This window comes from Zonotrichia leucophrys, chromosome 20, assembly GCF_028769735.1.
Source record: "Zonotrichia leucophrys gambelii isolate GWCS_2022_RI chromosome 20, RI_Zleu_2.0, whole genome shotgun sequence".
Lineage (NCBI taxonomy): Eukaryota > Metazoa > Chordata > Aves > Passeriformes > Passerellidae > Zonotrichia > Zonotrichia leucophrys.
Genome location: NC_088189.1, coordinates 3,293,146 through 3,305,173, shown reverse-complemented (window position 1 = coordinate 3,305,173; position 12,028 = coordinate 3,293,146). Strand labels below are relative to the sequence as shown.

General features: G+C 42.6%; 1 protein-coding gene across 3 annotated transcripts; it reads right to left on the bottom strand.

The window, feature by feature from the left end:
* Positions 1-420: 420 nt before the first annotated feature.
* On the bottom strand, positions 421-11,349 carry STX16 (syntaxin 16). 3 transcript variants are annotated; one of them, XM_064730051.1, is made up of 9 exons: positions 11,055-11,349; positions 8,778-8,789; positions 7,662-7,769; positions 6,053-6,193; positions 5,368-5,530; positions 4,373-4,464; positions 4,080-4,223; positions 3,498-3,578; positions 421-2,521 (listed from the first exon to the last, which is right to left on the bottom strand). In XM_064730051.1, exons 1-9 carry the CDS (start codon positions 11,133-11,135, stop codon positions 2,417-2,419), a joined length of 927 nt encoding a protein of 308 aa, XP_064586121.1. In that variant the 5' UTR covers positions 11,136-11,349; the 3' UTR covers positions 421-2,416. The 3 variants fall into 3 exon arrangements, with proteins under 3 accessions (XP_064586121.1, XP_064586120.1, XP_064586122.1); XM_064730050.1 differs by lacking the exon at positions 8,778-8,789 and having other exon boundaries at positions 11,001-11,349; XM_064730052.1 differs by lacking the exon at positions 8,778-8,789.
* Between the last annotated feature and the right edge of the window lie 679 nt (positions 11,350-12,028).

The following is a 12,028-nucleotide window of genomic DNA, read 5'->3' as shown; positions in this document are numbered from 1 at the left end:
AGGCAGCTCCTGAACACCTGAGGGGCAGCAGCTGCTGTGGCTTTTCTGGGCTTTCACTGCCCCAAGGCACGGACAGATCCCTTTTGTGGGGAGACTCCCACAGGGCACAGCATCAGGCTGGGCTGACCTGCTGACAGCTATTCACACTGACTCAGGACAAGGCACACACCAGCAATTATTTAGAATCCAGCCTGTCCTGAGTTTTCTTCCTCAGCAGAATCAAGCTTCAATAAATTCCAGCTCAAGTTACATAGAACACTTGACATCTAAATTTAACCTCATCAAAAATGCATTTCCTCGTACAGAATTTGGGTAGAAAATAGGTAGACAGTGGGCATAACTCATGGGAAATAACTCTTGACAATGCAAATGACATTGTGCTACAGAAAGTTACTTTAAAAAAAAAAAAGATATTTCACATCACTGCCACTTTCATTTATTATGAAGAACAGAAACATGTTAACATCACAAAAGTATGTTTCAGTTTATAATTTAAATAAAAAAAAGAATAATTGCCCAATTAGGTTGGAAGTGTTTTATTACTTCTTTGAAACCATCTGCCATGATAAAATGTCAAAAGCACCGGTCAAGACAGAAATAAATAACACGATCTCATGTTAGAGAGAAAGTTGCAAATACAGTATATTAAATTATAGCCATTTGCTGCCTCACACCAAGTGATGCAGCCAGCACGAGGGACAGTAGTTTTACTCACGATCATTGAAAGATCTATCACCAGAACAGGGGAGCTGCACACCCAACACAAGCCTCATTCTTCCTTTCACCCATTTGCTTCATGAAATCCATGAAGAGTTTGAACTGGCAGTTTTGGTGGTTCAACATCCCCTTTCTCTAGAGGTAACAAGAGTGGTACAAAGCTTTTCATCAGCCCCACAAAAAGCCAAGGCTTTCATGTTTTTGCAGTCTTTGCTTTCAGGTCCATCCCTGAAAATGGTCAGTTTAAAGCCATGTCTCAAGTCCTCTTTAGCACAGAGTAAAGAAACTCAGGGCAGGCAAGAGTTGCAACTTCAGTATCACATAGTGTTGTGAAGCTGCACTGCTGGGGCTTGAGCAGAGCAGCTCTGCAGGTCTGTGGGGAGCACTTGTATCAGCCAGAAAATGAAGGAAGTTACAGTCCCTTTGGGGAAATAAAAAAACAACCAAACATATAAAAAAAATAAAAAAAAAAATATTAAGACAAGGCCTCTACAATTGCACATCACTTCAGGCCTGAATTAAATTAAGAGTATTCTATTACTTATATGGTGCCTTAATTTCTGTTGTATGGCCTGCAGCAAAGTTCTCCACTGAAAAAAGCAGAGAAAACCCCAAATTCTCCACTGAAGGCCTTGTAACATGTCACTTGCATGACACCTCTCATGGCCAGTAAAAGACCACAAACATGTCCTCTCCCAGGAAGACATTTGAAAGAGAATTTTCTGTCAGGGAAAATGGATGTAATATCTACTGTAGTGAAGTCACTCCTTATACAAAAAACATAACCCATATGGACAAATGCATTGTAAAATAAACAATTTATACAGCAGCTACAGTTTGAAACATCCAAGACCCACTGCAGCAGGCCAGAGAGATTCTCTTTTTGGGTTTCTACTCCATTTTTTCAGCTTAACTACCCTGCTTTAATGTAATGTTTGTACTTTAAGTAAAAAAAAATAATGCATGAAAAAAAAAAAAAAGATCATCCCAATGAAGGAAAATCATTCCCATGATTACTCAAGCTCAGAAAATTTTTTAATTAACTAAACATGTTAAATTATGCCAGTGATTACATCTTGTTATTTACAAGATCAAGTACCACTGATTCTTAGTAATGGTGCAGTATCTAAATTAAGATCACAGGGGTTGGATTATGTTCTGATTGCTAAAAGCTTTCCTTTTTAGCTGCCTATCCAGTTCTTTGGAGTTTTTGAGTCTGGAAGAATGGGCATTCAATCAAACAATTTTGTGTCTCAACAAATTTTACATTAAGATCAGTTTTTGACATCCAGTCCCATTGAATCAGTAACATGGTTTAAATTTGAAGTCTGTAACAATTATGACATAAGAATATAGAAGACAACACATTTTTGTTCACAGTAACACACTAATTACTGTAATCACTGGTAAACTTCAATTTTTAATTATTCTTAAGTACTGTGTTTCAAAATACCTCTGCATAGAGCACCGAATTTTTTTGTGTGGGAGCATCAAATTTCCTGACATTTTCCATGTAACCCTTACAAACACCTCACAGACCACCAAACTTGTACTTTGAAGAATTCTACAGAAACATTGCACAGACGTTGCACCACAAGGGCTCGTACATTCAAAGGCAGCTTTCTGGAGTGCAGGTCCATCCATTCACATTGGGAAAAAAGTTCACAGAAACTCCAAAAATGAGAAAATGAAGCGAAACCTAGTGTGACTTTACACCAATAAGAACAACAATAAGGACAATTACTATAACAAACAAAATTAAAATAACGAGCATCTTCCGATTCTTCTTTTGATATTGCTCTGCCTGTAAAACAGAGAGGAAAGAGTTAATAATTACATTTCTGCAAGGCTGAGGTACAGACTCCTGTTTAGTGTAAGTGTAATGTATATTGCAGGCAATTCCCACACAGTAACTCTGATCTGCACCAGAAGCTCCAGGGAAGGTAAATGCACACTGAAGTCACACCCACCCGTGTTAAAGACTCAGTTTGCTGAGATAAGATTCCTTCCTTCATGTTTAAAGGACATTAAAATTCACAGCAAAATTTATTTTTTAACAGGCACATTTGTTGTACCTGGCCAGCTGTGCATTTTCATTTAATTTCAGTTAGAACTCAAAGCTTGATTTTTGAGTTGGTTCTTAAGTTTTCTGCTTCATTCCTTCTTTCTTCTAACCATATTTTCTCATCCCTCTTCTCCTTTTTGCAGGGGAATCAATAGGATACAATATAGAGGAAATTCTCCAAAAGCCAAATTAAAGTCTATTAATAGAAGCTAAATAAAACAGAGCTTGTATTTTGTTTTTAATTAATAAGCCTTCAAAATAAAACCAAAACAAAATGACCACAGAACTCTGATCTGCTGAGATCAATGTCTTAAAAACCTTTCAGGTGTTCACAGCAAAACTTCATATTAAAGCAAGAGGTTGGATCTAACAAGTGTCAGATGATAAGACAAAACATTAACAATTATTCTTTCTGCTCACATGATTGAGATAATGTTTTCAAACTAAAATCTGCAGTGAGGAACCCAATAACCAGCCCTATTCCCAAGTGCCTGGCTTTTCAAAGAGAGAAGGAATTGCAGATAGGTCCCACCAGGTCAGCAATATAAATATCAAAGCACATTGGTTGGATGCCCAGAAAGTCTTTGAAGAAATCAACTCGAGGCACCAAGCATGACATTAACAGAAGTTACATGGGGAGCTCCTCTTACAGTACAGCTGTAATTAGAAAAGCTTGTTAGACATGCAAAGTGGCTGAAGTATTCCATCAGCTTACCTTATGCAGTTGTTTTAGACCCTCTTCAGTTTTCATACATGACTGTTCAATATTATAGTCAATTCTATCTAGAACTGTTCCCTAAATAAAATGGAGAAAACAAGCACCAAATTGAACCTAAATGAGCTTCATAAAGCAAATGTTATCATAAGCAGCAGAGTAATTAGCAACACTCACAGCAAACAGCTCATGAGCTATGTAAACAATGAATTTTTACAGAACTAGCTGGGACTTCATTAAGCAAATTCCTTGCTCAGTTCCTAATAGCAGCTCTGTCACCATCTCACATCACATCCCTTACAATCATCTTCATTCCACACCAGCTGCTTTTGGCTGACAAATTCAACATAAACTCATCTCTGGGAGAAATAACCAAGTGAACTGTGGCTCTCTATGTTTTTTGGTCTTTAGTCTAACCCACAATACGAGTTGAATTTTTATTCATTTATTTTCATTAACTCAACTTGTGGCAGATTTCAAGCAGAGGAAACCTGAGCATGAAGAAGCAAATTGGGAAAAGTGAGTCTGGAAGCCTCCACACTACATGGAAAGTCCCATTTCTCACTAACACTGTCCATGTACCTGTTCTACTATCATTGCTCCCAGGTCCCTAAATATCTCGTTGAGATCAGAGATTGACTGCACAATCTGACGGATTTCTCGCTCCCTCTCTTCCACCATCAGCGTGTTTTGCTCCACCAATGCCAGCTGGTCATCTGTAAAACCCTGTTGAAACAGAAAATTTACATGCTGAACTAATATTAATGACATGGAAATAATTAAAAGCATAAAAAGATTTCATAACGCAGATATTTACAATCTGAGAAGAGGAAATGCAATTAATATTGAATTTGTGTAATAACATCTTAACTTACTCTATCATAAAGTGTATCATCCTCCCCATCATCCATCAGTGGGACTGAGGTGTCAAAGAAGTGTTTGGACCTTTCTTCTCTATTCTTCATACCTGTAAAAGACAAACTATGTTTGAGCAAGGTATTTAAGCACACTATAATCAGGGTAAGGTCTGAAGCACCAGACAGAAAAGCACAAAAAGTAAAATCTCTGTAGTAAATTACATAAATCACAGTATTTACATTTTAACTGTCAGGCTTACTATTTAACAAAAGCATAACAAATTCAACCAGACTTGCAAGACTGATTAAATCAGTGATTTTTAAGTTGTTATGTTCCATGGAGTTAAAAAATTTAGGAAGGTTAAGAGCCTTAAAGTGGGATCACTCCAGGCTATTTTGTAACAAATTCTCTTGGGAACAATCCTTGTCTGAACTGTGATCTTCAGTTCCACCTGTGCCATTTATACCACAGGAGGAAGAAATATCAATGTTAAATTTAAAAATAGAGTTTTTGTGCATTTCTTTCAAGATTTAAAAAATCTGTCTCAGTTTAAAACAGAACAGAACAAAATTTCACTTTTTAACAAAAAATATTCCACTTCCAGTCTGTTTATGGATGCAGAATTTTAATTTATCTCAGACTATCTCTTAAGCTTTATCTATCAGAGCCTGCCATCTGCAGCAGGTGTGATGGCTGAACACCAGTGGCTGCTTCACCAGTGCAGCTCTGCAATCCACAATCTGAGAAGCAAAATGCATTAAAATTGTGGATGGATGAAATATGGTTTTGTTGATATGCTCAACTATGACATTTCTTCTTTAGCAACTAGAAAAAGAAGTAGAACAAAGCGGTTTGAACATGGGCTGTGAACCACAAACTCTGCAATTCCAACTCCTGTGTGCATCACTGAACCCTTCTGTGCTTCAGTTTCCCCAGGCAAGACCAGAAGCACAGCTCAGTGAGTGCTGCCCACCAAGGGGCCCATGCATTGCTGCTCCCCTCTAATGCTTACGTTTGAGATAGTCAGACTGTGCATGCCTAAAGTTGGTGGAGAGGTCCTGCAGGGCCTGTGCCAAGGAAGACACCACATTCCTGAGAACTCGCGCTTCTTGCTCCGTGCAGGTGCGTGACCTGCTCTGCAGCACCTGCACTGCCCTCTGACACCTGTGGAATAACTGAGACAACAATTCCAGCAGTGAAAATCACACAGCAGCACACAATGTGAACTGCACTTTGAACCCTAATATTTTAATTTCTACATTTTTAAAAGTAATTTTTTAATTTGCCCCGTGCAATGATAAAAAGACATGGAAACAGAACATAAATGAACAAATAACTTTGAGCTAACAAGGCAGCAGAGTAACACAACTCCCTCTGACCAAAGACATTTGCTTCATTATAATTAGCTGGACTGCAAGCCTCAGAATAGACATCTGCAGATACAGATTTCTCTGAGATAACTGTAAATTTGATTTGATAATCTCCCAATCCTGTTCCAAGTAGAAAATCAAACAGGCAAGGGAAAGAACAGGGAGGTTGAAGTGACTTGTTGGGAAGTTCAGAGCAGAGCCCAGGACTTCTGGCTCACTCCAACACTGATCACAAAATAAATCCTCTGCTCAGAGCAAACCACTGCCTCATCCTAAAGCATTGAAGATGTGCCAGACTGCAGGTGTAGGACCCAAAGCCCTCTGTACCTGTGTGATCTCCTGGGTTGTGATTTCTATTGCCCGTTCCTCTTCACTGCTGTCATCCAGGGTGGGTCTGTTTAGATGTTTATCATGAAGACTGGCTAATTCTTTCATTTTCTGTTTAACCCTGGCAATATCATACTGAATCTAAAACAGAAAGCCCAACAGGAAGAAAGGGAATTAATTCATGCTTCAGGGGAAAAGGTTCTGACAAATGTTAGACAAAAATCATTGAGAGAAATCTGTAACATAAAAGGCAAACCAAATATTATTAAAAGCCACATAAAAAGCTGACTAAGAAACTGATACTCTTAACAGACTTTGAGTTTGCTACTTTTTAAAACCTACTCATTAATCTTAGACAAGACTGCTGCTTTCAAATGTGCTTCATTAAGTTAGAATAATATTTTTATAATTATACAGCATCACAGCTAGAAGATTTAGCCAACTTCCAAAAAATAAATGGAAATTCAGGTCACACCTCTAATTCTGTCAGAAATTGAATAGCCTCAACTCAACAGCAGAAGTTAAATGCCATGCTTTCAACCAAGTAATTAAAAATAAATCTGTAAGGATGATTATGCTGTAAAAGGAGACTAAGCATCTTTCTGCACAATGGGCTCTGTCCACACAAACTGATGAGCCAACATGTGTTCTGAGTGTGCATTTAAAAAAAAAAGGATTTTCTGAAAGTCAAGAATAGCTTCACACTCCAAATACTGGAAAAATTTTTAATTAGATGCTTCCAGAATCACTCCTTTGCATTTGTCCAAATATTTCCAAAACTTGCAAGCCATATAGATTGAAGAGGCAGAAAAATTCTCCTGCTAGGAAACACCAACATTTCCTGTTTTCAAACACTGAACTGCTCACCTCTGCCATTTTAGGATCTATTCAACTGGACCAGCTTCAGATAAAAATTTAATCTAAATTTTTTATTTGAATCTTTCTTTCAAAGCTATTTGTGCTAGGAAAGGGACAGAATGTGAATGCAGGTGTGTTGCAATGTCCTGTTTTAAACTTCCAGGTCCCTTCCCAGCTGTGCCTACACCTTCTCCCTTCCCCCTCGCCCCTTGCTGAGTGTGCCCTGTCAATCAGGCTAACATACCAGCAGCAAGGCGTCGTGTGGTTGGTCCCTCAGGCCTGGGGGACATTGGATAGGTGTCCCTTGTCCCTTGAGACCCTGCCCCTTTCACCTGGTTGGTGGCTCACCTGTCCCCTCCCCTTCCCCTGTCCCGGAGCTTAAAAGGTTAATGAGACCACGCGGCCTCCATTCTGTTGGAGGAGTTGCCCTGGTTCAGACCTCTGTAACCATGGAATAAACATCTGGCAACCCTCCAGCAGAATCCTCTCCTTTCTCTCTTCACCATCGCCAGAAGCTCTCTCTCCTGAGGTAAACGGAGTCCTGACAAGCCTGGACTTGCACCAGTGCCCTGCTGCAATCTCCAGCAGCCAAGGTATCTCTGGGGTAAAGCACCACAGAAGCCGCCTTTGGCTCAGCAGCGAGGGTCACACTGACCCAGGCACAATCTAACTGGTTATATTGGGATTACTATTCCAATATATTGGCATCCCTGGTACAGGTGCAGCTGGATGTGCCAGGGCTCACACCCACCTCGTCTGCCCCATCCACCCACTTGGGCGGGAGGCGCTTGGTGACGCCGATGGCGGCCTCGGGGTCCAGGCTGATCCCTGACACCAGGGCCATGCGGTCATCAGCCAGCTGCAAGGGAAACACACAGCAATTAGCTGGGTTCATTAGCTGGGTTCATTACCCCCCAACCCCAGCACCACAAAGGGCATCTGTGCCTTCCCACAGGAATGAACCTCAGCGATGTGCTCAAACATCTGGCTCCTGCTTTGGCTCTCTGTGCTAATGACCCACAGCCTCCCTCGTGTGCAGCATCTGAAAGCTCAGAGTTACTCCTAGAATAAATTCTTAGCAAATTTCCCAGGAGGAAAGGTGGTGTTGCAGTGAGAATTCGAGTAACTCTCATGTTGGTGCATTTCTATCAGACAACAATTCACAGCCAATGTTGCAGCACAGTTCATATTGGGCCTGGCAAGTTTGAAAATTGCATTTAGGAAAATCTCATAAAAAACATTTATTGCAACTGCTTGTTCTCAAACAAAGTTATTCTGAAGAACAAACACTATTGCAAACTGACATGCATCTCAAATGGTTAAATTACTTAGTGATAATTAAATTGTGCTAAACACAAATAGCCAAGGCAGTACTGCAGATGATCATCAATGATACCACTTAAAACATTAACTGATTACTTGGCAAAGCTTTTCATACCAACATTTCCCTATTTTCTCCCAGATTTGTAATTTTCCTTTATCAGGCCTGGAAAGTTTTGTGGTTCCCTACCCCATCCCTTTTTAAAAAATCTCCCTTCCTTCCTGAGTAACTCTTTCTTGAAAGCCATTTCTTTATCCCTGACCTTATTCCTGATCAATAAAGTTTGCATAATTTATGCACAGCATGAAGAATAGTTAATGGCTTCACTGTGCAAAGTCACTCTACCCCACAGGCCCATAATAAGTCATATTGGTTCATACATTTATCTATTTATAATATAACATCACAAAATGTTTGATTTCTCTATGCAGAGACACTTCATCCTATACAATGAAATTCTATAAACCATCAGAATAAAGAAAGACTATTTTAGCTCAGTGATGTTGGCTTGATGCACCATGGCAGAATAAAATGTGAAAACAATACCTCATCCAGCTCCTGAAGTGATTTGTGGATGCCATCAGCCCCATCCAGTTAGAGACAGCAAAAGATAAAAGGGAAAAAAGAGACATAGGACAGATATAGGGCATGGTCAGTTGAGAAAATACTGATTTATTTTTAAAGCATGATGGTTTACCAAGAACAAACAAACTGGCTTTTAAGACATGGTTAATCAATAAATACATCATGATATTGCATTTTATGTCAGCATTTTGCTTAATACACCAACTTTAAAAAAACATTTCAGTTCCTTGGTAAACAACAAGAACGTAAGAGATCAAGTGCAGAGCTTGGTTTGTTCTACAAAGTAATTGCACAGTGAAGTTTCTAAATGCTGAAATGTCAGGCAGAAAAGCTGCAATAGAACCCAGTGAAGAATGACAGCAAGGGCAGTCTGAGTGCAGAGCTCAGCACCCACTGCCTTTGGTTGTGATTGAGGGGGCACAGAGGAGCTCTTGTACATTTATTGACATTTATTGACAAGCACCCCAGTTCTCACAGGATCAAAGACAGCAAAGGACAAAAGGCAGAAGCAAATGTTCAGTCACTTCTGTAGACACTTGAGCTGTGCTCTGCTTCCAGGGAACTTTAACCCTGCAGGGACCTGGAAAAATACACCAGGACATGAATCTGCACCTTCTGTTTGTCAATCTCTGTGACCAAAAGGATATTTCACTCCAAGATTCACAAAGTCAGACCTAAAACTGGACAGAATCCTCGTGGTTTAACAAAGCAGCAGCAGCTGATGATCTCTTAGGAGATTGCCCAAGCTTTTGGAGCAGGACTCCACTGGTAAAGAGGCTGCTTTGATTGAGTTTAGGAATGAAATTGCTGACAGAATTCTCACAGCAAAGGGTTTCTCAAGGGGAAAGCTGGAGATGAGCTCAGGGAAGCTGAGGTGCTGTGGGCTGGAATTTGCCCCCTGGCCTGGTGGCACAGAGCAGCTCTGCCTGGGGACAGCACCCAGGGAAACTGAGCAGCAGCACCAAAGCATGAGAGACAAAGAGCTCACAGCACCTCCACACCTCTGCTGAGGCATCACCTGGGGGCTCTGAGATGCCACAGGGACAGCTCCCAGTCACTGACAGCCCCACTGCACTGAGCAGCCCAGCCAAAACCTTCCATTGATGTTAACAAACACTGCAAATAAATATTTGATGCAGGTGCTCAATGTTATTGCACTGCCTGCTGAGTAAAGTGCAGTTTCATTGCTCAGGAGAAGTGAGTTCAAAATATTTTGGAATATTTTTCTAGGTGATATTTTTAAAATATAATTCACTTTTTCTAGGTGATATTTAAAAAAAACCCCAAGGATCTACAGAAGTGACATTAAAAATGAACAAGGACTAAATGCAGAGCCAAAGTACACATGAAAAATACAAATTACTGTTGACATTTCCTGTTCTGCAAATGCAATTTAATCCACAGCTTCTTAGACATAGGTGTAATACAGTTAGCAATGAACAAAGACCATTGGCAGCAACAGGAAGCACTGCTTTTCCCAACAAAAATCATCAATGGAAAGCTATTTGGAGTGATGAGACTGCCAGCAGATATTTACTGGTGGCTGTGACAAATGAATGATGAGTTTAAACAGAAAGTGTGAAAACCTGAGCAGAGCTGAGCTGCCAAGCAGCCCATCACAGCCTGACTAGCTCCAAACCCAGAAAAAGTTACAGAAACTCCTCTGAATCAGTCACTTTTGGTATTTCTGTAAAGAGGAGTTACACTAGACTCTAGAATCCCCTTTCTCCCAGATGTGATTATTATTTGTATTTGGGATAAATAAAAAGGGCAATGAACATCAGAGCAACTTATGGAGAAATTTAAGCAATGGGACTAAACTACACCAGTGTATTTAACAGTGCCCACAGTGAGGTGAATAGAAGAGTTCTGCTGTATTAATTTATTTCTTTTTGGAGGTGAGGAGGCCTCAAACCCCTCCTGCCAATGCCAGCACTGAGCTGCCAGAACAGAAACTGATTTATTACACACGGAGCGAGCAGCACACACAGATCTCTTCTATTCCTTTAACGTGAAGGAGCGGGAAAACAGGAACCACCAGGGTGGGGAGGGCCGGGCAGAGGGAGGAAGGTCGGGGAGGGAGGGAGGGGTGGGTTTGAGGAGAGGGTTCAGGGGGACAGGGCAGGGCCCGGCCCGGCAGCGCGGGGCGCGGCGAGTACAGAAGGATGAAGGGAGGAGACTCACCGCAGCAGCCATGCTACGTGAATTCAGAGGGCTGGAGGAGCCGAAACTACTCACTTGCTCGGCCAGCAGCTGCCGGCTCTGCACCGCGTTGTTCCGCAACAACAAGAACGCGTCCGTGAGACGCCGGGTGGCCATGGCCCCCCGCCCCGCCGGGCCCGAGCCCGGCCCGGGGCCCGCGGCAGACGCGGCGGCCGCCCCTCACAGGGTCGGGGCGCAGACCCGTCAGAGGGCCGTGAGCGGCAGCGCTCAGAGGGCCGGGGCCGGGACGGCCCTGGGCGGGACCGGGACCCCCCAGCCCGGGCCCCCGCGGCCGCCGGGCGCCGCCATCGCCCCGGCCCGCACCGGCACTTCCGCGTTGTGCAGCGCCCGCCGCCTTCCGGCCGCCCGCCCGCGCCGCTCCGCCCGGCACCGCGGCCGCCACAACACAGTTCCGGTGCTCCGGGGGCCGGGGTAGCGGCGCCCGTGTCCGTGTCCATCCCTCTGTCCGTGTCCATCCCCGTGTCCGTCCCTCTGTCCGTGTTCATGGCCATGTCCGTGTCCATCCCCCTGTCCATGTCCATCCCCGTGTCTGTGGCCGTGTTCATGGCCGTGTCCATCCCCGTGTCCGTGTCCATCCCTGTATCCGTGTCCATCCCTGTGTGCATGTCCGTGTTCATGTCCATGTGCATCCCCACATTCTTCTCCAGTCCGTCTCCACATCCATCTCCATGTCCAGCTCCATATCAACCCCACATTCATTCCCATGTCCATTGTCTGTATTCACAGCCATCCCCATGTTCATTCCCCATCCATGCCACATCCATCTCCATATCTATCCCCAGTGCATCCCTAGGTCCAATCCTTCATCCATCCCCATATCCACGCCCACATCCCATTTAGTTTTTTCCTTCTGAATCCCTCCTACTCCTTCCTTGCCATTTGGTTTGCTTCCAGTCAGTTTTCTGTTTTCCAGACAATGACCAGTGCCTTTTTCCCCCCTGATTCCCAACAATCCAGGGTGTTCCCTGAAAGTGAACAAGCCCTTTAAA